Source organism: Notolepis coatsorum (assembly GCF_963971535.1).
Source record: "Notolepis coatsorum genome assembly, chromosome: 15".
Classification (NCBI taxonomy): domain Eukaryota; kingdom Metazoa; phylum Chordata; class Actinopteri; order Aulopiformes; family Paralepididae; genus Notolepis; species Notolepis coatsorum.
Window position 1 is genome coordinate 5,490,661 of NC_140179.1, and position 26,454 is coordinate 5,517,114.

Consider the following 26,454-nt stretch of genomic DNA (forward strand, 5'->3'; position numbering starts at 1 on the left):
TCACAAGACAAGTGAAGATCTCACTTGTTGTTTCCGGCTACTTGTCTGTAAGCTTGAATATATTCTGTAGATACAATTTAAAATCCCCACATGGAAAAGGAAACAATGTCCTGTACAATCCTTAATGAGCTGCCTCTGGAGGGAAGGGTCTGTGATGTGGTTATTAAAGTCAATAGCACTGAGTTGAATGCCCACAAGGCCCCCCTGTGTGACTGCAGTGACTATTTCAGGTAAGTTTAGCTTGGTTCAGGTTAGCTTGGTTCAGCTTAGCTTGGTTAGTAAACAGATACCATACTGTACTTTTACTGTAAACAGATACTATACTGTACTTCTACTGTAAACAGATAATATACTGTATGTCTACTGTAAAAAGATACTATACTGTACTATTGCATTACTTTCAAGTAAATGTTTTACATAAACAACATACACAAATCTAAACTATTTTAATGTTGCTGTGGGACAAAGTGAGATTAGCCTCCAATCAAATGCCATGTATGTAGATATTATAATTACTATGTTTATATAGTGGATCATACAAATACAAACACAATAGATGTTTTGGAACTTTTGATATGTATTACCCCTCAAGAGGCCACAACTGGGCAACATTAAATACGAGATTACTCGTTACTGAAAAAACTAACACTGTTAATAATAACTGGATGTCACAGTATGATGTCATAATCAAACATTCTAGAACATTTGTGATGTCACAGTATGATGTCATAATAGACCATTCTAGAACATTTGTGATGTCACAGTATGATGTCATAATCAAATATTCTAGAACATTTGTGATGGCACAGTATGATGTCATAATCAAACATTCTAGAACATTTGTGATATCACAGTATGATGTCATAATCAAACATTCTAGAACATGTGTGATGTCACAGTATGATGTCATAACCAAACATTCTAGAACATTTGTGATGTCACAGTATGATGTCATAATAGAACATTCTAGAACATTTGTGATGTCACAGTAGTTTTTCATAATAGAACATTCTAGAACATTTGTGATGTCACAGTATGATGTCATAATAGAACATTCTAGAACATTTATACAGTATATATTCAACAATTCTCTCAGAAGTTCTCAGATCTCACAAGACAAGTGAAGATCTCACTTGTTGTTTCCGGCTACTTGTCTGTAAGCTTGAATATATTCTGTAGATACAATTTAAAATCCCCACATGGTAAAGGAAACAATGTCCTGTACAATCCTTAATGAGCTGTGTCTGGAGGGAAGGGTCTGTGATGTGGTTATTAAAGTCAACAGCACTGAGTTGAATGCCCACAAGGCCCTCCTGTGTGACTGCAGTGACTATTTCAGGTAAGTTTAGCTTGGTTCAGGTTAGCTTGGTTAGTAAACAGATACCATACTGTACTTTTACTGTAAAAATATACTATACTGTACTTCTACTGTAAACAGATAATATACTGTACTTCTACTGTAAACAGATACTATAATGTACTTCTAATGTAAAAATATACTATAATGTACTTCTACTGTAAACAGATACTGTACTTCTACTGTAAACAGATAATATACTGTATGTCTACTGTAAACAGATACTATACTGCACTTCTACTGTAAACAGATATTATACTGTACTTATACTGTAAACAGATACTATAATGTACTTCTAATGTAAAAAATATACTATACTGTACTTCTACTGTAAACAGATACTATAATGTAATTTTACTGTAAACAGATAATATACTGTACTTCTACTGTAAAAATATACTATACTGCACTTCTACTGTAAACAGATACCATACTGTAAACAGATAATATACTGTACTTCTACTGTAAAATATACTATACGATACTTCTACTGTAAAATATACTATACTGCACTTCTACTGTAAACAGATACTATACTGTACTTCTACTGTAAAAAATATACTATACTGTACTTCTACTGTAAACAGATCATATACTGTACTTCTACTGTACAATATACTATACTGCACTTCTACTGTAAACAGATAATATACTGTACTTTTACTGTAAACAGATACTATACTGTACTTCTACTGTAAACAGATACTATACTGTACTTCTACTGTAAACAGATACTATACTGTACTTCTACTGTAAAAATATACTATACTTCTACTGTGCTAAGACCCTATACTTCTACAGTGAAAATATATGACTACACAGGACAGAATGTTGCTTACTGTTTACTCATCAGATATCTCTATACTCTGTGTCCCACAGAGCCCTCTTCACTCGCTGGAGCGACTCAGAGAAAGCAGTCTACAGTATCCCTGGGGTGTCCCCGGGTATGATGCAGCTCATCATAGAGTACTCCTACACACGCTTTGTGCCGGTGATAGCAGAGAACGTGAAAGAGCTTCTCGTGGCTGCAGACCAGCTTCGCGTCACTGGCATAGTAGGAGCGTGCTCTGACTTCCTAGAGGGCCAGCTGTCTCTGGAAAACTGTGTTGGCATCTGGAGGTTCACGGACATCTACTGCTGCCCTGACCTGAGGCGCAAGGCCCATCTCTGCATCGTGTGCCACTTTGAGGAGATGTTGCACGTCTCACAGGAGTTTGTGGAGCTGTCCCTGCAGCAACTGGTGGACATCATTGAGAGGGATGACCTGAACGTGAAGAGCGAGGAGACGGTGTTCGAGGCCATCCTCCGTTGGATCGACCACTCCCGTGAGGAGCGTAAAACACACATCCCTTTGCTGCTGCCCAAGGTAACTAATTGTATTACGGATACACAAACATGGTTGCTAGTGCCTGAGCCACATTTTTTTTTTTATTATTTTACTTTTTCTTGTTTGTCTGTCTCTTGTCAAGGTCATTATGATTCATGTTACTGTTATTATTGTTGTCGTCGCTGTTGTCATTGTTATTATTATTATTATTATTATTATTATTATTATTATTATTATTATTATTATTATTATTATTATTATTATTATTATTATTATTATTATTATTATTATTATTATTATTGTACTGTTATGTTCTGTTTTATGTATGAAAAGAAAAGAAAAACATTTATAAAAAAAAAAAAAAACGAATTGTATTACTGTGCATTACATTAAAACAACACTAGGTTTCCTAGTACAGTGGTTGTCAAACATTTGGGTCCAAACTGTTCCCTAGCAACAGAAACCGTCTACAACCGATGTCTAAGTTGTACCCGCTGTCTGCTTGTCTCTTCCCAGGTTCGCATGGGCTTGATGAGGCCTGACTACTTCAGGAGAAACGTCCAGAACAACCCTGTGGTGAGGGACAGCCACGACTGCAGGGCCCTCATCCTCAGCGTCCTGAACCCCCCTGGCTCCGACAGGCTCCCAAACCCCCTGACCCGCCCACGCCGGCCCCAGGAGGTCCTATTGGCCATCGGAGGCTGGTGTGGCGGCAAACTGACCATGGAGGCTTACGATATCCGAGCCGGTGTATGGATGGACGTGAGCGCTGAGGGGGAGAATCCCCGGAGAGGCCACGGCACCGCTTATCTCCACGGTCTGGTCTACTGTGTCGGTGGCGTGGACGGCCTAGAGCCTCTCAACAGTGTGTGCAGGTTCAACCCTGTCACTCGCAGCTGGCTGCAGGCGGCTCCCATGCACTCACGCCGCTGGGAGCTCAGCGTGGTCGTGTTGGACGGCTGTATCTACGCCATGGGAGGGGACGACGGACACGTGGAACTGAACACCGCCGAGCGCTACGAGCCTGAAACCGACCAGTGGACAGTGATCTCACCCATGCTGGAGCTCAGGCGCCGCGCCGGGGCAGCAGCCCTCCAGGGCAAGGTGGGTGGAACTCAGGGACACAGGGTGGTAGATGAACACAAGGAACGTTAGATCAGAAATCATAAATGTCTTTATTGCAAAGTAAGCTTGCACATACAAAAGATGTGTCTGGGTCCTTTGGTGCATCAACATTAACAGACAATTAAAGTAGAATGAAATCAAATGGAATATATAAACTAAATTAGAATATTCTTTCTTATTACAGGTTTACATCTGTGGTGGCTTCTTCCAGCGCACAGCTGAGTGCTACAGCCCAGACACCGACCAGTGGACTCTGATCGCCCCCATGAGCACCAGTCGTAGCAGAGTGGGAGTCGCTGCATACGGAGCACATGTCTATGCGGTAGGTGCACACAGAGACAAATGCTTTATACTAGATATTTGTATAGATATATCATTTGACTTGCAATGCTTCTGTGATGCCCTAATTTCCCTAAATGGATTAATACAGTGTCTGCCTGCCTGAGCCACACACTAAAACATTCCTCTCATGTGTCCTGTCCTCAGGTGGGAGGGGGGGGCGGTTGGTGGGACACCCTGCGTAGCGCGGAGGCCTACAGCCCCTTGACTGACTCCTGGAGCGCCCTGCCCAACATGCTCACCCCCCGCAGAGACTTTGGCATCGCGGTGCTGGACGACCTGCTCTTCGTGGTCGGAGGCTACAATGGCTCCAGAACCATCTCCAACGTGGAGCGCTACGACCAGAGCAGCGACAAGTGGACTGTAGCCGAGGACATGAAGATCCCGCGCTGTGCCCTAAGCTGCTGCATAATGCATGGCCTGCCATTTTACATGAGCCAGTACGCTGCTCCCCGTGGAGGAGGAGGAGAGGAGGAGGAGGAGGAGGAGGAGCAGGAGGAGGAGGAGGAGGAGGAGGAGGAGGAGGAGGAGGGGAGGAGGAGGAGGGTAGGAGGAAGAGCAGGTGTAGGAGGAGGAGGAGGAGGAGGAGGATGAGGAGGAGCAGGAGGAGGAGGAGGAGGAGGAGGAGCAGGAGGAGGAGGAGCAGGAGGAGGAGGAGGAGGAGGAGCAGGAGGAGGAGGAGCAGGAGGAGGAGGAGGAGGAGCAGGAGGAGGAGGAGGAGGAGGAGGAGGAGGAGGAGGAGCAGGAGGAGGAGGAGCAGGAGCAGGAGGAGGAGGAGGAGGAGGAGGAGGAGGAGGAGGAGGAGGAGCAGGAGGAGGAGGAGCAGGAGGAGGAGGAGGAGGAGGAGGAGGAGGAGGAGGAGGAGGAGGAGCAGGAGCAGGAGCAGGAGGAGGAGGAGGAGCAGGAGGAGGAGGAGGAGGAGGAGGAGATATATATATATTAGGGCTGTCAAAATTAATGTTTTAACTTTGGAGATTAATTTAAATGATTTAAAGCATTAAAATAAATTAATCTATGGAGTGAAAAATCTTCAATCTTAGCTCCGCGGATATAAGAAAGAGATCTAGCTGAGTCAATGTTGATGGTTTTGTTGAACATTTGTATTTCACAGGAGAGAAACTATTCAAAGAAAGCTATTAAAATAGTCTTTGAATCTAAATATACTTTCTCTTTGGTCTTAAGTAGAAAAATGCTATTTTGAATCTAGATTAATTACAGAAAATTGTGAGATGAATTAGTTAAAAAAAAATTTAATCTATTGACAGCACTAATATATATATTTCACAAATGATTCAATTCTGTGTCAATTCTTTCTCAAACCGGAGCCAGGCGAGTGGCGACGCCGGCGATGCTTTTCTTCGTTCAGATCTCAGCGTGTGGTCAATTTGGCAACTCCACCTCTGCCAACTCGGCGTTCCATTTCCGGACGGAGGCCTCCCGGCAGGCAGGAGGCGCTGTGGGGCAACTGTACCTCCATCCACAGCCACAGCCACGGACAACTCCATTTGTCAGGCAAGGCCACAGGGAAAATACAGATTGCAATTCCACGGTACAGGAACCTGCCTCCTCATCTCTCTGCTCCTCTTCCAAGCAACACGCCGTGTTTACATCTGCAGCCACAGCCGGGGCGGAGCAGTCCTTTAACCACTCTCTCACTCCATCCCTCCGTCTCTCCGTCTCTCTATCCCTCCAGCCATCCATCTATCTCTCCATCCATCTCTATCCCTCCAGCCATCCATCTATCTCTCCATCCCTCTGTATCTCCATCTCTATATCCCTCTCTCCATCCTTCCATATCTATGTCCCACTCTCTCTCCATCCCTATATCTCTCCATCCATCTCTCTTTCCATCCCTCTGTCTCTCCATCTCTATATCCCTCTCTCCATCCTTCCATATCTGTATCCCTCTCTCTCTTCATCCCTATTATATATCCATCTATTTGCGTGTCTGTTTATGCAGTTATGGGTGAGCATCAGGATTTTGTAATTGATCCGGGATGATATTGTTGTTGTATTGTATAATGTTGTTTGCTGTTTATGTCATAATTGTGCTTTGGCAACATTTGTGAAATTTCATGCCAATAAAGCTTTTTGAATTGAATTGAATTGAATTGAATTGAATTGAATTGAATTGAATAGAGAGAGAGAGAGAGAGAGAGAGAGAGAGAGAGAGAGAGAGAGAGAGAGAGAGAGAGAGAGAGAGAGAGAGAGAGAGAGAGAGAGAGAGAGAGAGAGCGAGAGAGAGAGAGAGAGAGAGAGAGAGAGAGAGAGAGAGAGAGAGAGAGAGAGAGACACGTGTCATGATCCTAGGCCCAGTCCTGGCTGGACTGGGCAGGATGGCAGGGACGTGCACAGGACTTTAGAGGGGCAGGTGCTCAAAGGCTGAAAAGGGCACTACACTTGTGTGTATATATTAACCGAGCGCGCTGCGCGAGCACGATTTTTAAGGGCCCTTTTCGGGCGGGGGGCCCCCTTTTTATGCTTTTTTGGGGGGTTTTGGTGATCAAATATTGAATATTGAACTATAATAATCAGTGCAGGAGCTCACTTATCCTTGAAAGACACTTTTATCACTGACTTAAAAGGCCCATACATTTCCATAAATGTCCAGGGGGGAGGGAATAAGTGCTTACCCTACAGCCCCAAGAAGTGCTGTATATTCTGTATTGTTTAATATAAATGCATTTTTTATTCCAATCCCGATTTGTATTTGAGATTCCCAAATTCCATCGGACTTGACTTCTTCGTGTCCCTCAGTGAGTGTAATACCAGCATTCAACTGTATGCGCCACAGCGGTTTCTATCATCATCATCACCACCCACGCTATGCATAAAATATATAGGTCCGCGGAGGAGGCCGTGCAAACTGCAATGGAATATGGGGCATCTCTCTCTCTGTCCCTAATATTTTGATTCTATCCTGATATTTTTCAGTTGGAAGGGCAGTCTATATGCGTAACGGTAAAAAAAAAAAAAAAAAAAAAAATATATAATTTTTTTTAAAAGGGCACTTTTTTGATGAGGCTCAAAAAGGCAGGTGGACAAATCCTCTCTTACCTTGACGATTAAAAAGCCTCCATAATTTAGTAATAGTATTCCTATGGCTGGTATTGAGATTTACAATGCCAGCTGTAGCCAGCCAGCTAACGTTGATGCTATTCAATGCTATCAACATTAGCTAACCAACTAAATACAATAGACAGTGGTATCCTGGGGTAACGTTAAATACAGACAACTTTTGCTACAATAAGACAGTGCAGGGGCATATCTAGACCAAGCACTGTACTGGGGCACAGGGGGGGGCAAATTTCTTTTGCCGGTTTTGAGCTTTTTATTTATAATTTTTTTGGAAATGGGCGGATTTTGTAACTTTTTTCTTTTTTTACTTTATTTTGGTTTTAGGGTTAGGGTTAGGTTAGATGCAGCCGTCTGTATGGAGAATGAGAGGGGTTTGTCTGATGTTAAGGCCTTGAGAACATCACCCACTGCCTTTGGAGCAAGGATGTCTTTGACCAGAGCCTCTGCCTTTGTTCTTCCTAAAGTCATTTTCTTCACTATTTTGGAATAATGTCGAATCTTTTGATTGAGCTTGTTTTTTTCTAAGAAAAGATTTGTCATTTAGATGCCTTTATTTCATATTTGACGCAGACGGTAGGCTATATATAGCACATTTTGTTATTAATCTTATTGAACTGTAGATGCTTCACCAAGTCTTTTCAGCCATCTTTTCCTGAGCATTATTAGCAGTGAAGTGTTAATAATTCAATAATCCATAGGATTAGTAGATGAATAGCCAGTTATTTATTCGTTTTAATTTGATGTGATGTGTACATGCTGATACAAGTAATATTCATACTTGTGTGGTGTACGCGTTTTGGTTACTCACCCAATATGTGTGTGTCTGGTGAACCCACAACATTATTGGGATTTTAAAACAATAAAGCCATTTAACCATCTATGTAAAAATACTTAATACTTAACATTATGTTAACTGTTATCTCAATTACAACCAATATAGACAGCATAAACAGTATGGTTAATATTAGCCATTTATCTCAGCTAGATTACATTTATAAATACAAGTGCTATTTGTTTTGTGTGATAAAAAAATGTAAAACAGTATGAATGAAACAAGGTGGGGGCAGTGCTTCATATTTACCATGTTTACTTGTTTCCACCTACAATTTCCACACGTTCGGGTCCAGTGTAAAGTGCACCCAATGAAAACGTGTTATTTTATATGCTCTTCACAGAAAATGAGCCAAGCCCAATGAGTCTCACTTCTATTAGTAAACATTGAAATCAGGTCCCAGTCCACCAACCTGCTCTGGCGGCAAATCCTGCACTTGTCCTTTTGGGGATCGTCTGAAACAGATCTCAGCCATGTATATTTCTTCTCCCAGTCTCTGTTGTATGACTATGAGCAAAGTCTTTTTTTCTTAGGAGTTGCCTCCAGTTTCTCGTTTTGTTTAGCTAGCTTAACCTTTATCGTTTTTCGGCGTTCTTTCTTCTCCACTTACTGATTGCCACTGTCTACATAAAACCGCGTCATCACGCACCTGCGCGCCACACTGACAGCTCGAGCTGCTCGGCTCGGCTGCGCATTGGTTTTTGACACAGACGTTGCATTAAATGAACAACATTTAAAACATAATTATTATTGCTTTTACCATGATCTTTGAAATGCGTTACATTGTTCTGTTACAGCGGGACGCGGGACAAACGTTCCATTATCGGGACTGTGAAACGCCTATTTTTTTTTGGGGGGGGGGGGGGGGGGGGGGGGGATGTTTACTGGGGCACAGCTGACCAATACTGGGGCACATGCCCCCAGTAAAAGTGGTCTAATTACGCAGATGAGACAGTGGTATCCTGAGGTAACATTAAATACAGACAACGTTTGCTAGTCGAAAGGACTGGACACAAGGACAAGTTAAATATCAATCAATTAATTTAATGCAACAGGTATCATATTATATACGGCTTTGACACGCTCTCTCTCTCTCCTGCCAATTAAAATCATTGATTGCTTGTAGATGCATTTTGCGCATGTGAGCCGCGGTCTCTCTCTCCTCTCCTTTGGAAAACTAGCCTGAGGCCAAAAGCACAGAACCGGACGGCACAAGTTGTTCCGCTAGTGAAAACAACGATAACACTTCCGGTCGGGGGGTTTCAAAATAAAAGAGCGACGTCTAAAACAGGAAAGACATTTATTTTGTACCTTTGTGGCACGCACTTATTTCTTGAGTGAATTTCGTTTTTACGGAAAACTTTTTTTAAATGAAAACTAAATGAAAACTAAAAAGATCAAAATAGTTTTCGTCTGGACATGGCCTTAGAATGCACTACTTAAATATGTGAGCAAATACTGTTCACGTTTGGGAGTGGAAATACCTTCTGTAGGAATGTAATAATGAAATATTTACCCATGAATGTAATAACCTTTTCTGAAAATATGCTGATGTTTATAAAGATGTCTACAATCTTTTACTAGATTATCATTGTTAATTCAGTGAATTCTGATTGTCATATGTATCTCATGTATGTTTTGTGTTTTGTGTTGTCTTTCTGTGTGGACCCCAGGAAAACTAGCTCGCCACTTAGGTGGCAGCTAATGGAGATCCTTTTAAACAATAAACAATAATTAGCGCTGATCTTTGTGAATTGTGGAGTGTTTTTGCAATGAGGGTCATTTGCATAGAAAGGGGCACATTTTCCACCCATAATTATCTAATTTAAATACCCACAAATAACACGGACGCACAGAGATGCAATGATGATGGCAAGGCAGTTAGCACAGTGTTTATGTTTTGGGGCTGTTTGCAAAGGCATAGCTTCACAAAAAGCTGTGAAATCCCCCTTTTTTTATCCACTTTTTCTCCTTATTTTCTATTTTTGTCATATCCTGTCTTGAACGTTGCTAGACTATGCCCCCCACTGGTCGGTTGTAGTGAGGATAGAAGCCTTGCATCACGTGTCCCCTCCGGTACACGAGGAGGCAGCCTGTCGCATCTTTTCACCAGACAGCGCAGACTCTCAGTGGCGAGGAGTAACGCGTGGGAGGCTCACGCTGCCCCCCGATACTTCCTGTCTCTGCTGTGCAGGCGTCCCCCAACAGACCTGTAGGAGTCGCTGTCCACAACGTCCAATCCCCACCCATCGACTTTCCACCCGCTACCTCTGCCAATTGAGATAGTATGACGACTGGCCCAAGCCGGAGGCAACGCTGACTCTGGGAGTCGAGACCGGAGTCTCTTGCATTGGTGACGAGCGCAATCTCCGCTACGCTACCCAGGCCGCCCTGTGAAATCCCTTTGTGAATGTGTCTCTACTGTGTGTCTCTACTGTGTGTCTCTACTGTGTGTCTCTACTGTGTGTCTCTACTGTGTGTCTCTACTGTGTGTCTCTACTGTGTGTCTCTACTGTGTGTCTCTACTGTGTGTCTCTACTGTGTGTCTCTACTGTGTGTCCTCTCCTACCTGTGTGTCTCTACTGTGTGTCTCTACTGTGTGTCCTCTCATACCTGTCTCTACTGTGTGTCTCTACTGTGTGTCTCTACTGTGTGTCTCTACTGTCTGTCTCTACTGTGTGTCTCTACTGTGTGTCTCTACTGTGTGTCTCCTCCTACCTGTCTCTACTGTGTGTCTCTACTGTGTGTCTCTACTGTGTGTCTCCTCCTACCTGTCTCTACTGTGTGTCTCTACTGTGTGTCTCTACTGTGTGTCCTCTCCTACCTGTCTCTACTGTGTGTCTCTACTGTGTGTCTCCTCCTACCTGTCTCTACTGTGTGTCTCTACTGTGTGTCTCTACTGTGTGTCTCTACTGTGTGTCTCTACTGTCTGTCTCCTCCTACCTGTGCACAGTCCAGCCTGGTGGGCGGGGCCGCTGTCCCTGACGCTTTTCACAAAGATGGTGTCCATGGGCTCCAGACGAGACCGCTGGCAGCCTGAGAAAACACACACACACACACACACACACACAGACACACACACACACACACACACACACACACACACACACACACACACACACACACACACACACACACACACACATAAATTGAAGTGTAAATTGAAGTGAATCTGATGACTCAGCAGAAACAGACTGACTGATGACTCAGCAGAAACACCACAGACTGACTGATGACTCAGCAGAAACACCAGCCTGACTGATGACTCAGCAGAAACACCAGCCTAACTAATGACTCAGCAGAAACAGCACAGACTGGCTTACTCACCTTTTCCAGTGCCGTTTCCATTCTCCTCATCCTGTACAGGGACAAGAGCAGAGGCAAAAGCGAGACACATGTCAGTATTTTTTACAGTATTTTTAACAGTATTTTAACAGTATTTTACATACTTTTTTTACAGTATTTTAATAGTATTTTTAACAGTATTTTTACAGTATTTTTTACAGTATTTTTAAACAGTATTTCTAACAGTATTTCTAACAGTATTTTAACAAAAATTTTAACAGTAGACCAACATAGTATTACTGTATTTCTCAATCGCTTCAATGCCTTTCTTGAAACATTGTTCTCTTAACAGGGACAAAACCCCACTATTGACCTTCTCACTGTGTTGTTCACACAGAACGCAAAACACTACACGCAGTTGTCATAGTGTGTATAATAGTATAGATGCAATTCTCATTCCACTTTGACATTGCAGTCAGATAAAAACAGGGGGAGAGACATTGACACAGTTGTTGATCTGGGAAATCATTGCATGCAGACTACTGTCCACAACGAGCCTTGTGTTTGAACGGAAGATATGACCGGCGTGATAAGCAACACTGTACTTATTGTACTTATTTTATGCCTATTCTTATGTCTGCACTTTCTACGTTGCACTACTTTTATAACTATTCTTGTGATTGTGATTGTGAATCCTTTTCTGTTGCCCAAACAACAGCTTACATCTCATACCTAGGTGAGCGCCAGGGGGCTGCAGCACAGAAACAGCTCATTATTAAACCTTTATTGATCATGAAGATCCATCTACAACATGAGTTCGATTCCACCAGTCATGCTCCTGTCACACACACACACACACACACACACACACACACACACACACGCGCGCGCGCACACGCACACGCACACGCACACGCACACACACTGACTGACTGACTGACTGACTGGCTGGCTGACTGACTGACTGACTGACTGACTGGCTGGCTGGCTGGCTGGCTGGCTGGCTGACTGACTGACTGGCTGGCTGGCTGACTGACTGACTGACTGGCTGGCTGACTGGCTGGCTGGCTGGCTGGCTGACTGACTGACTGACTGGCTGGCTGGCTGGCTGACTGACTGACTGACTGACTGACTGACTGACTGACTGACTGACTGACTGACTGACTGACTGACTGACTGACTGACTGACTGACTGACTGACTGACTGACTGACTGACTGACTGACTGACTGACTGACTGACTGACTGACTGACTGACTGACTGACTGACTGACTGACTGACTGGTTGGGGGGCTTTGAGGTGTTGCTGAGCTCAGCTCATTCCTAGCTGGACAAACAAAGAGCTGAGCTTTGGCCTCACAGAGTGGAGGTCTGTTACAGCGGAGCTCCAGCTCCTCTCCAGATTAGGGATCGATGCACCGATCCAATATTGATATCGGATATCGGCCCCGATATGAAGTAATCAGATTTTTATTAAACATTTTTATAATAATATAATATAATAATAAATAAAATAATAAATAACAATTCAGTACATTTATATCTATGTGTTAATTTGTTACATTTTGTTTCACTAAGTTAGGAAAGTAATGTTTTAAGTCGAGCCTGATGTTGCCTCACACAAAAGAATGATCCCAGTCTCTTCCACACAGTGAGGCATACAGTTTATTAATTGAACAATGGGTATCGGATCGGTACTCTGTATCGGCCGATACCCAAAGCCCAGGTATCGGTATCGGGACTGAAAAAGTCGGATCGGTTGTGCATCCCTACTCCAGACTGGGATGGTGGAGATGTGGGGGAAGCTGCAATATTACCCAGAGGTCTGAGGGGAGACGGGTGTCACAAGATTTATTTTAACTAATTTAAAGGTAGAATCTGTAATACCATCAAACAGTGGCCTCTAAGGCAATACCAAGCGGGGAAAAAGGCAATACTAATGGGGCTCTTTTACCTAGAGGTCACTGTTTCACAACATTACAGATTCCACCATTAATGACCTACTGTATGTGTATCTACTAGTTCCATTATCAACACTGAGGAGGTCTGAAATCCTCACAGAAAGAATTCTGATTGTGAGATTTCCATTTTGTATTTTTAGAAAAAATAAATAAAACTTGTTAGGTAGAGACCTGCACGCCGGTGAGAACCACATCAATAATGTTAGCTTAAAAAGCTCTGTGCTGCCCTCCTGACCCTGCCATGTGGCACAGGTAGCTAGCTAGTAGCATCCAGACCCTGCCATGTGGCACAGGTAGCTAGCTAGTAGCATCCAGACCCTGCCATGTGGCACAGGTAGCTAGCTAGTAGCATCCTGACCCTGCCATGTGGCACAGGTAGCTAGCTAGTAGCATCCAGACCCTGCCATGTGGCACAGGTAGCTAGCTAGTAGAATCCTGACCCTGCCATGTGGCACAGGTAGCTATAGCTAGTAGCATCCTGACCCTGCCATGTGGCACAGGTAGCTAGCTAGTAGCCTGACCCTGCCATGTGGCACAGGTAGCTAGCTAGTAGCATCCAGACCCTGCCATGTGGCACAGGTAGCTAGCTAGTAGCATCCTGACCCTGCCATGTGGCACAGGTAGCTAGCTAGTAGCCTGACCCTGCCATGTGGCACAGGTAGCTATAGCTAGTAGCCTGACCCTGCCATGTGGCACAGGTAGCTAGCTAGCATCCTGACCCTGCCATGTGGCACAGGTAGCTAGTAGCATCCTGAGCCTGCCATGTGGCACCGGTAGCTAGTAGCATCCTGACCCTGCCATGTGGCACCGGTAGCTAGCTAGTAGCATCCTGACCCTGCCATGTGGCACCGGTAGCTAGCTAGTAGCATCCTGACCCTGCCATGTGGCACCGGTAGCTAGCTCCTGACCCTGCCATGTGGCACCGGTAGCTAGCTAGTAGCATCCTGACCCTGCCATGTGGCACAGGTAGCTAGCTAGTAGCATCCTGACCCTGCCATGTGGCACAGGTAGCTAGCTCCTGACCCTGCCATGTGGCACAGGTAGCTAGCTAGCTCCTGACCCTGCCATGTGGCACAGGTAGCTAGCTAGCTCCTGACCCTGCCATGTGGCACGGGTAGCTAGCTAGCTCCTGACCCTGCCATGTGGCACAGGTAGCTAGTTAGCTCCAGACCCTGCCATGTGGCACAGGTAACTAGTTCCTGACCCTGCCATGTGGCACAGGTAGCTAGTTCCTGACCCTGCCATGTGGCACAGGTAGCTAGCTAGCTGACCCTGCCATGTGGCACAGGTAGAAAGCTAGTAGCAATTGTCTTAGTAGATGATCTGCATGGCTCATTACAGCATCAGATTAGCCCACAGCGCCAGACTAGCCACTCTAGCTAGAGAGGCCCATGTGTTGTCTGTGTGGTTATTGTTGCGACTGTGGCTGAATCTGAAGGCATTCTCCTACGCAGAGAGTTGGATGATGTTCTACTGTCGAACATCTCTGCGCAAACAGGAAGTAAGCTAACCGGCGCTACCTTTACTTGTGTTATTTTACCTATCGTATTGAATCACACTCCGCTGACAGCTGCTTAGCGTGTGGAGGGAATGGAGGACGTGAGCGGACTGTAGGGTTTGTGTGTGTGTGTGTGGGGGGGGGGGGGGAGGGGGTTAGACTGACAGGATGAGTGGGAGGCACCTGATCTGGAAGTGTCTCTCTCTCTCTCTCTCTCTCTCTCTCTCTCTCTCTCTCTCTCTCTCTCTCTCTCTATCTCTCTCTCCCTCTTCCCCCCCCCTCTCTCTCTCTCTCCCTCTTCCCCCCCCCCCTCTCTCTCTCTCTCTCTCCCTCTTCCCCCCCTCTCTCTCTCTCTCTCTCTCTCTCTCTCTCTCCCTCTTCCCCCCCTCTCTCTCTCTCTCCCTCTCCCTCTTCCCCCCCTCTCTCTCTCTCCCTCTTCCCCCCCTCTCTCTCTCTCTCTTTCTCTCTCCCTCCCCCCCCTCTCTCTCCCCCCCCCTCTCTCTCTCTCACCTTGAGGTGGGTGCGGTGCAGTGAGGAAGACTCCGGTGGGTACACGATGAAGTGCCGCAGGGTGAATCCGAACCCCTGGGAGTTCTTGCGCAGCAGCAGGGTCCTCGGCCCGCCCCACGCGGCTCCGCCCCACGACAGCGGCCGGCGGTTCTCATTGGCCGACACCGCGCCATCTCTCCGCCCTTTAGCCTATCGGAGACGAGGAGAGACAGAGTGATGTGTTACTCAGAGGAGGATACTGTAGGGCTGACCTCGACTAGTCGACTAATCGATCGAAAGGAGCCGTAGTCGACCGCCAACCTCTTAGTCGAGTGCAAAAACAAAACAAAAAAAATATTATAATTATTATTATAATTTTTTTTAATCATTCTTTCCAAAAGCAAAGAGGCCTAGAAGCGTGGCTAACGCTAATGGCACGCATACCAGAGGCTAACTGCCTAAGAAAACGGGCACAGAGGCACTGAAAGAGGATTTCACCATCTAATGAACACTAGACTAGACAAATATCAAGATGTATCCATCAGTGGACAAGAAGCCTTCAGTCGACTCCTTCAGACATTAAGCACCCCCCACAGCCCAAATGGAATGATCCCCCCCCCCCCAAAAAAATAATTTATTCAAAATTCTAAAATATTATTTTAATTTTAAATAATAATGGCTATGGGCAAATCTCGGCCAATCAAAGTCGACTATACAAATCCTTAGTACAGGCCTAAAGGACACTGACAGTGGCCGCTTTTGCTAGTTATTCCGCGGGGAGAGAAAACTCTGTGGAGTCGGGCCGGATCTCAGGAGAGTGAAGCGACAGCGTCAATTAGGCCACATCAGAGCGGGTCATGTCAACGTATAAAAGCTACTCAGCAGTGGCGAGTTATGTAACCCGGGAGTTGCATCGTAACGTTGAGAGATGCCATAACATCTGAATCAAACGCTTATGAGCAAGTAGTGGGCAGTGTGATCAAAGGTGCAGATCAAAGGTGCAGATAAGGGTCTGCATGCCCTATCAGTTATTTATTATACATTACAGTTAGGGGTGTAACGATGCATCGATTAATCAAAATGCATAGATTCTAATGTGTTCGATTCGATGCATCAATTTGAATATGTTAGAATAGATTATAATCGAAATTTATCGAGAAAAATAAAATCAATAACATTTTTTTTTGTGTGTATTGTTTTTATTGACCTTAGTATAGTCCATTCATGCTGAGTGAATCAGTTCCCCCAGCCACATTTGTGTATTAAATTTTTTTTGGGGAATTAACTGATAGAAAATTTATCGAAAATTTATCAAATAGAATCTAATCGAATCGTGGTCAAATGAAGAGATTTCATGATGCATTGAATCGTTGCCTGAATAATCGTAATCGAATCGAATCGTTGTGAGGTCGAATCGTTACACCCCTAATTACAACAAATAATGGTTACTATAAACACTAGAATCTAAATATATACTTCTATGAGTAAGTAAAGTATACAGTTAATACACAGGTGCAGTATACGTCATACGTTGTAGTCCGTGGCGTTCAGGTGGGAGTCAGACGGTCAGTCCTCCGGCTGCTGACAGCGGTCCCTGCCCACTGTTGTGGAGCGCGACATCGGCTGCCGGTACGAAGGACTGGCCGAGGCGGTTCGTGGCGTGTCGGGGGGGTATGAGTCTGTGGCTGACGTGCTTCTCGTCTTGACGTGCTCCTCATATAGACGAGTAAAACGACCGCAGCCGTCTATAGGGAGGTGTAGTCTGACGTCGCTTTGGACCTTTGAGGTCCACCCGTATATGTAAGGGATAATGTATAGCTACGAGGTCATTGTCGCAGAATAATTGACCGACACTGCGTTCTGGAACACCGAGGTGCAGCCGACAATGACCGAGTATAGCTATACACATTATCCCGCTTATTACAGGGCTAACTTACTAACAATATACGTAATTCATTTTACACCATCGACAAGACGAGATCAAATGCAGACGCAGTTGTTCTGTTGCTCCTCTGTCATCGCCGCCGGCAGGTGTGTGGTCTGATTGCACCTGATGTAGTGCAGCTGTAGTGCAGAATGGTAAAGCTTAGCTTTCGTGACTGCGATCAAAATGCTTGATTGTGATTGGTCAATAGCGCTCTGTTGCCCCTAACATTTACATTTACATTTACATTTAGTCATTTAGCTGACGCTTTTATCCAAAGCAACTTACAAGTTCTGTACGACAAGACAGCAAGAAGGGTACAACTCTATCAGCTGAGTAACAATGTTCATCAAAGTGATGCGTGTTACAGTGTAGGTTAGTTTAACAGCGGTCATTATGTGTTCAAACGCCATGTAATAAAAGGATTTATCATTGGGAAAATGGATTATCGGCTATTGTAACAATTCTGCCTCATGAACATTGGCAAGCTCTCCCCCACCGGAAGACCACCACCAGCTCCTTGGTCCAGGGTTCCCACGGACAGTGCAACATTTAATTCAAAGACTTTCAAATATTTTGTGTGTGTGTGTGTGTGTGTGTGTGTGTGTGTGTGTGTGTGTGTGCGTGTGTGTGTGTGTGTGTGTGAGGTCCCATTCACTCAGACCTCTAGCTGACAACCCACTGACCCGCTCCACCAATGCCTGGAATTTCACAGCAGCTTCCCTTTTCTCAGAGGGACTCTATTTCCAGCCGCCTCGCCCATAATCACATTTATTACCTTCACCGACAATGGATACGGGGGTAAAAATACCCACCGCGCTGGGTATTAATAACAGTTATGGAACAACAGGAACCTATTAGGCCTCATAAACACACACACACACACACACACACAGTACACACACATAAACACACACCACACACAGAGAAAACAGTAGGAACAATAGACCGTGGCAGAAAAGGTGTTACTCAAACATCCATTCATCTTTCTGTGAGGTGTAACATTGAGGTATGTCACGATTAAATCGACAGAATCATATAATCCATTGAGAATGAAGGCAACTCTTTCTTATTTTTTCTTTCCATAAACGCTGCATGTTTGTCTTTAAAAAATTTTAGATGTCAAATAATTTCAAAGAAATAACGCTGCCTAAAAAAACTTCACGTAGGAACAGTTATGTAAATGATGCATGAGTCATGTAGGAACAGTTATGTAAATGATTCACAAATTAATTTGATGCTAAGAAGAGCTACTTTTGAATGAAATTCATAGCAGTTATAATAACATGGGAGTTGATGCAGTGCTCCTGGTTCTGCAGAGTGACCGGCCAGGTCCAACCCAGACTACTGACTGTGTGCTGGACTGCAGGCTGGTGGGGGCCTGGTTGTAGGGTGGGGGCCCTGGTTGTAGGGTGGGGGCCCTGGTTGTAGGGTGGGGGGCCTGGTTGTAGGGTGGGGGCCCCTGGTTGTAGGGTGGGGGGCCTGGTTGTAGGGTGGGGGCCTGGTTGTAGGATGGGGACCTGGTTGTAGGGTGGGGGGCCCTGGTTCTAGGGTGGGGGCCCCTGGTTGTAGGGTGGGGGCACTGGGGGCCCCTGGTTGTAGGGTCCACCTTTCAGCTGCTACACTAAAGCTTATGGAGGCTTCAATGACTTATTTTCTCAAAATACCGTAGTGACTGGTGCTATTCTGTCAAATAGGCCCGAGTTGAATGCTTGTAAATCTATAGAGCGCGCACGCACACGCACACACACACACACACACACACACACACACACACACACACACACACACACACACACACACGCACGCACAATGGAAACCCTACTCTACCAGGTGGTGACCTGGTGGGCCCCGAGGCCGACGCCACAACAACAGGAAGTGGGAGTCTTGAGACAGGAAGTGGACGCAGAGCCTGGTGCAGGGTGGCGACTCGGGGAAGGCCTCTAAGAAGAGACCCGGGAGGCAGACTCTCACTCTCAGACAGGGAAGCAGCCAATCACACATGGAGCAATAACACAAGGAAGAGAAAAGATTACATTCAAAGGACAAAATACTGAACATGTTACGTCATTTTCAGTTTCGGAAGTCAAGCAATAAGCAATCTGTGAATTGATAGCGCCTGACACCCCCCACTGTGTTACATTAACACACCCCTACTGGACTAAATACTTGCATAAACAACCAAACATACCTGTTCACTGACTCATACTCTTTGCACATAACTGCCCAATTGCACAGCCCTGGCATATTCCTATTTTATCTTTATTGTAATATATTCTATTGTGCTATATTTAATTTAGTTTATATCCCATTTAATATTATTCAACCTCTTTATTTACAGTTGTACAGCCCTCAGGCCTATATTTTATTTAATTTCATAATTATATTATATTCTATTGTGCTTAACTTAGTTCATATTTCATTTTATCTTACTCCACCTCTTTATTGTATTATCTGTCTGTTAATGTCTGTCCGCTAATGTCGCACCGAAAACCACCAAAGCAAATTCCTTGTATGTGAAAACTACTTGGCAAATAAAGACCTTTCTGATTCTGATTCTAAGTGATGATTTAGCCTACATCAGATGCTGACATTTTGGATCTTGTCATATTTCTACAAAAAACAAATCTGTATGTCTGATACATTCAGAATATAGATAGAGTTAGTAACACGTGACTTTACAATGGCCTTACTGTGTAGCAACCCGTATTAATACAAAAAGGTGGTTTTGCAACAAGGCTGGTGTGATATTAGGAGTAGAGAAAACGAATGAAGGTCTCAATTCTCCACTTTCCAAAATGAGCGAGTGACTGCGCGAGCGAGTTTAGGAGACAAACACGGCTGACTTCCTCCTCTAAAGCCTAGGTTCCTTCTCTCGCTCCTTCCTCCTCCTCTAAAGCCTAGGTTCCTTCTCTCGCTCCTTCCTCCTCTAAAGCCTAGGTTCCTTCTCTCGCTCCTCCCTCCACTAAAGCCTAGGTTCCTTCTCTCGCTCCTTCCTCCACTAAAGCCTAGGTTCCTTCTCTCGCTCCTTCCTCCTCTAAAGCCTAGGTTCCTTCTCTCGCTCCTTCCTCCTCCACTAAAGCCTAGGTTCCTCCTCTCGCTCCTTCCTCCACTAAAGCCTAGGTTCCTTCTCTCGCTCCTTCCTCCACTAAAGCCTAGGTTCCTCCTCTCGCTCCTTCCTCCACTAAAGCCTAGGTTCCTTCTCTCGCTCCTTCCTTCTCTCGCTCCTTCCTCCACTAAAGCCTAGGTTCCTTCTCTCGCTCCTTCCTCCTCTAAAGCCTAGGTTCCTTCTTTCGCTCCTTCCACCACTAAAGCCTAGGTTCCTTCTCTCGCTCCTTCCTTCTCTAAAGCCTAGGTTCCTTCTCTCGCTCCTTCCTTCTCTCGCTCCTTTCTCCACTAAAGCCTAGGTTCCTTCTCTTGCTCCTTCCTCCTCTAAAGCCTAGGTTCCTTCTCTCGCTCCTTCCTTCTCTCGCTCCTTCCTCCTCTAAAGCCTAGGTGGTGTTCCTCCTCTCGCTCCTTCCTCCTCCTCTAAAGCCTAGGTGGTGTTCCTCCTCTCGCTCCTTCCTCCTCCTCTAAAGCCTAGGTGGTGTTCCTCCTCTCGCTCCTTCCTTCTCTAAAGCCTAGGTGGTGTTCCTCCTCTCGCTCCTTCCTCCTTCTCTAAAGCCTAGGTTCCTTCTCTCGCTCCTTCCTCCTCTCGCTCCTTCCTCCACTAAAGCCTAGGTGGTGTTCCTCCTCTCGCTCCTTCCTCCTTCTCTAAAGCCTAGGTTCCTTCTCTCGCTCCCTCCTCCTCTAAAGCCTAGGTGGTGTTCCTCCTCTCGCTCCTTCCTCCTCCTCTAAAGCCTAGGTGGTGTTCCTCCTCTCGCTCCTTCCTCCTCTAAAGCCTAGGTGGTGTTCCTCCTCTCGCTCCTTCCTCCTCTAAAGCCTAGGTGGTGTTCCTTCTCTCGCTCCTTCCTCCTCTAAAGCCTAGGTTCCTCCTCTCGCTCCGACCTTCCTCCACTAAAGCCTAGGTTCCTCCTCTCGCTCCTTCCTCCACTAAAGCCTAGGTTCCTCCTCTCGCTCCTTCCTCCACTAAAGCCTAGGTTCCTCCTCTCGCTCCTTCCTCCACTAAAGCCTAGGTTCCTCCTCTCGCTCCTTCCTCCACTAAAGCCTAGGTTCCTTCTCTCGCTCCTTCCTCCACTAAAGCCAAGGTTCCTTCTCTCGCTCCTTCCGCCACTAAAGCCTAGGTTCCTCTTCTCGCTCCTTCCTCCACTAAAGCCTTGGTTCCTCTCTCGCTCCTTCCTCCACTAAAGCCTTGGTTCCTCTCTCGCTCCTTCCTCCACTAAAGTCTAGGTTCCTCCTCTCGCTCCTTCATCCACTAAAGCCTAGGTTCCTCCTCTCGCTCCTCCTCCTCTAAAGCCTAGGTTCCTTCTCTCCCTCCTTCCTTCTCTCGCTCCTCCTCCTCTAAAGCCTAGGTTCCTTCTCTCGCTCCTTCCTTCTCTCGCTCCTCCTCCTCTGAAGCCTAGGTTCCTTCACTCGCTCCTTCCTTCTCTTGCTCCTTCCTCCTCTCGCTCCTACTGTAGGTGTTGTTGTTGAAAGTGTTGGCCCCTCTGAGCCAGAGACTAAAACAAAGCCTGGATGTTGTTGTGGCCTAGCGCAGGTTTGAGCCTGGACCTGTAGTAAGGCTGATGTTTATTTTGCAGCAATTCTTTGTCGTTGCCACATCTTTAGTGTTACAGATTTCCCCATTCAAAACGACCACAGTGATCCTTCTCATTTTATAGTCGCAGGGGGGATGTGATGGAGGAGTGCACTGCATGTTGAATGCACAGTGCAGAGTTGCAATTCAACTGAATTTACATGAAATGGGGATGTTTTAACTAAAACATGCCACAACACCTAGTATTTTAGTATAGTATAAAGTATAAAAAAATAATTATGCCACTTATCGATTTCACGCAGTTATCGATAATTATCGATACAAATCGATAAGTGGTCTTAGCCTTAGGACCTACATTAGTGAGGAACACTCATGGTGAAGAACACATTCACCATGTCTGGAGGACGACTGAGATACTGGACTAATATTAATACACACACACACACACACACACACACACACACACACACACACACACACACACTCAGAAAGGGATACTAATACAAAATAAGTCATCATCAGAGAGAGAGGGGGGGGGGCAGACAGAGTCAGAGAGAGAAAGAGGGGGGGGGGGGGGGGCATTCTTCATAGTTTTTATGTTATGCACCCAAGATGTAACTCACACAAGTGTATGTGACCACCAACACTGTAGTGTGGTATATCCACACCTCTCGCTCTCTCTCTCTCTCTCTCTCTCTCTCTCTCTCTCTCTCTCTCTCTCTCTCTCTCTCTCTCTCTCTCTCTCTCTCTCTCTCTCTCTCCAGAGACAGAGACAGAGAGAGAGAGAGAGAGAGAGAGAGAGAGAGAGAGAGAGAGAGAGAGGGAGAGAGAGAGAGAGAAAGAGAGTCAGAGAGAGACAGAGAGAGAGAGGGAGAGTCAGAGAGAGAGGGAGAGCGATAGAAAGAGAGAGAGAGGTCACACCTGTGATGATGTGTCTTCATGTTGTGGTGATGATGGTGGGAGGCATGGAATCAAACAGTGGAAAACACTATAAAACACAAAGCTGTGTTTATAATAAGCCTCTCACTGTGTACAGTGCTGTTACTAATCGTGAATTACAGCAGGAAGGGTACATCTTTGGCAGCTAAGGGTCAATGGTGTTGTTCGTCTAGCAGTGCCAAACTTGAGTGCTACACTCTGAGTGCTTAGTAGTATAGACATTAGGGCTGACCTCGACTAAGGATTTGTATAGTCGACTTTCATTGGCCGAAATTTGCCGATAGTCGACTGATAATCGACTATATATATATTTTTTTTTTTACAGTACTGAAATGTGGCACCGACAGATCTCACGTGAATCAGTACTCTGTAGTGCCCACATGATTCGGCCGGTACCCTTAAAAGTACCTAATTCGGTCCCATCCCTAGTGAATGTGTGAGTGAATGGGTAAAATGTGAGGAACAAATTGTAAAGCACTTTGGATAAAAGCTGTTATTTATATATATAAAAAGCACCATTTACCCTTTATGTGTAGTTATGTTTAGGAATATTGTGGGGTTTCTGAAGCATCTAATAAAAAAGATAGAGAGGGAGGGAGATAGACAGAGAGAGAGAGGGAGAGAGGGAGAGATAGAGGGGAGAGAGGGAGGGAGAGAGACAGAGAGAGAGGGAGGGAGAGAGACATAGATAGAGGGAGAGAGGGAGGGAGAGAGACAGAGAGAGAGGGAGGGAGAGAGACAGAGATAGAGGGAGAGAGGGAGGGAGAGAGACAGAGAGAGAGGGAGAGAGACATAGAGAGAGGGAGGGAGAGAGACAGAGATAGAGAGAGGGGGGAGAGAGACAGAGAGGGAGGGAGAGACAGACAGAGAGAGAGAGGGGGGAGAGAGACAGAGAGAGGGAGGGAGAGAGGGCTCAAAAACATGATCTGGTTTAAAAACATGACCTGGCTAAAGTTTTATTATGTTGTTTTCATAATCGGGTTGGAAGCCAAAATCATAACTGAAAATAAAAAAATACATTAACTGTTTTCACACATAAATATTTTCCCCCTCCATGATGTCACATTGTGAACGTTTTTTTTTTTATCACTCCATGTTTAGTCACATGACTGTCACATGACCTGCCACATGAACTGTCACATGACTTGCCACATGACATGTCACATTTAGTGAGCAGGCGAGAGTGAAGGTCACCGTTTCAGACAGAACGAGAAATAAAGACAAAGAGAACGGGTGCGAGTGAAACACAATACAAAGAAAGACACACACACACACACACTAACACATGCACACTAACACACACACACACACATACAAAATAACCCGTACGTGTTAGGCCTGGCTAGAAGACATATGTGTTTGTTCTTGGATTATAGTTCAATCAAACCAGATTACTGTACAAAGACACACAGCCCAAACCAGATTATTGTACAAAGACACACAGCCCAAACCAGATTACTGTACAAAGCCACACAGCCCAAACCAGATTACTGTACAAAGACACACAGCCCAAACCAGATTACTGTACAAAGACACACAGCCCAAACCAGATTACTGTACAAAGACACACAGCCCAAACCAGATTACTGTACAAAGACACACAGCCCAAACCAGATTACTGTACAAAGACACAACAGCCCAAACCAGATTACTGTACAAAGACACACAGCCCAAACCAGATTACTGTACAAAGACACAACAGCCCAAACCAGATTACTGTACAAAGACACACAGCCCAAACCAGATTACCGTACAAAGACACAACAGCCCAAACCAGATTACTGTACAAAGACACACAGCCCACACCAGATTACTGTACAAAGACACACAGCCCAAACCAGATTACTGTACAAAGACACACAGCCCAAACCAGATTACTGTACGAAGACACACAGCCCAAACCAGATTACCGTACAAAAGCCACACAGCCCAAACCAGATTACTGTACAAAGACACACAGCCCAAACCAGATTACTGTACAAAGCCACACAGCCCAAACCAGATTACTGTACAAAGACACACAGCCCAAACCAGATTATTGTACAAAGACACACAGCCCAAACCAGATTACTGTACAAAGACACACAGCCCAAACCAGATTATTGTACGTGTATGTGTACAGGTTGTGTGTGTGTGTGTGTGTGTGTGTGTGTGTGTGTGTGTGTGCGTGCGCGTGCACACGCCAACATGATTCTATATAAATATACACATGCTCTCATGTGTGGCGAGAGCATCGGCCTGACTCTCTGAGAGTCTCTCTCTCTGAGTCAACAGCCCCACAGCGCTCTGTTATGCAACGGCTACAGTAGACCCTCACAGCTCACCTACACAACCAACACCATCTCCAACACAGAGGGAGTGTTCTCTTCTGGTTAACGAATAGGAATTATTAGTGATGCATGGATATTATCGGCAGACAATCAGTATCTGCCCTGACCTCTAAAAAAAAGCACAATCGCTCTCTCGGCCCGGTTTGACCTTCAGAGCCGATGGATGATTGTCATACAATACTATGATGTTCATACAGGTAATAATTTATATTCTCCTTTGTTTCATCACAATTTACTCAAGCCTAGTAACAGACACAATATTTCTGACACTGGGAATCCATAGATGTCCCTAGATACCAATAACATGCAAATGGACCTTGTAGAAGTGGAGCAATCTTCCATTTACTTAGGTATGTATTTTTAGGCGAATTTCCAGAAAATAGGGCTAAAAGGCTTAACAGGTGAAGTAACCAACAAGAAAATCTAAACATTACGATACAAACTAGCATCCTTTTAACCCTGACGACTTCAGCAATGCCCGCGTTCAAACCGCCAAACCCTGTATTGTTTACCCAACGTGCCAAGCGTGTGTCTCCTCTTACCCAGGACAGGCGATGATGATGGCACTTCCTGGGCCCTCGTCTCCTCGGCGACGCAATGGGAGTGGCTAGGGGGCAGGGGCGGGGCCAGGAGGCGCGGGGAGACGACCCACCGCTCAGCACGGCCAGCCATATGCAGCGGGGCTCCGGGTCGCTGCAGTCCACCCCCACCGAGCGCTGGAAGCACCATTCTTGGCCCGACGGGGCCGGAGCGGGGCCCTTCACCCGCAACATGGGCCCCTCACTCCTCCTCGCACACCGAGTCCACACACATACGCCGGTGTCGTCTAGACGCACACAAGGTCACAAGGCTGTTGGATCCAGCAGCACGAGAGATACGGTCACCTACACACGTCGGTCATTATCTGTCACATTCGGACGTGGTGGCCAGAGAATCAATGGGTGACCGCCGTCAATGCTCAAATCGATATCCAAATCACTTCCAAAATGACGGATCAATCAAGCTCTGCTATGATGATGATGACGCCATAATGGATCCACAAAAACCAGATCTAGGTTGTAGATTTGTAATCCTCCATCTTGTAAGTGTCACATGTCCAGCGTCTCCTCTCCCTCTACAGGTCGCCAGGGGCTGATCCTGGATCAGTGCCTCACAGGGGCCTGAAGGCAGGAGACGGTGTACCTGTAGAGGAACAAGCTGATCCCAGATACCAAAACATCCACATGTACAAGGAGAAGATGTCTGTCCACATCGGGATTTGATTTTAGTCCTTAGTATTTAGTTTAGTTTATTATCTTCAGCCCCGGGGGTTTGGTCAAATCTTGAGCTTCCTTC

The 26,454-nt window shown here is 45.4% G+C and overlaps 1 protein-coding gene across 1 annotated transcript in view; it reads right to left on the reverse strand.

The window, feature by feature from the left end:
* LOC311241644 (rho GTPase-activating protein 23-like) overlaps nucleotides 1-26,454 on the reverse strand; it is a 151,163-nt gene that overhangs the window by 57,077 nt on the left and 67,632 nt on the right. Inside the window, exons 2-4 of the mRNA XM_084330521.1 lie at nucleotides 15,312-15,500; nucleotides 11,386-11,416; nucleotides 11,002-11,094 (exon numbers count right to left, since the gene is read on the reverse strand). Of these exons, the coding sequence (XP_084186647.1) occupies nucleotides 11,002-11,094; nucleotides 11,386-11,416; nucleotides 15,312-15,500 (313 nt within the window). The remainder of the gene's footprint in view (nucleotides 1-11,001; nucleotides 11,095-11,385; nucleotides 11,417-15,311; nucleotides 15,501-26,454) is intronic.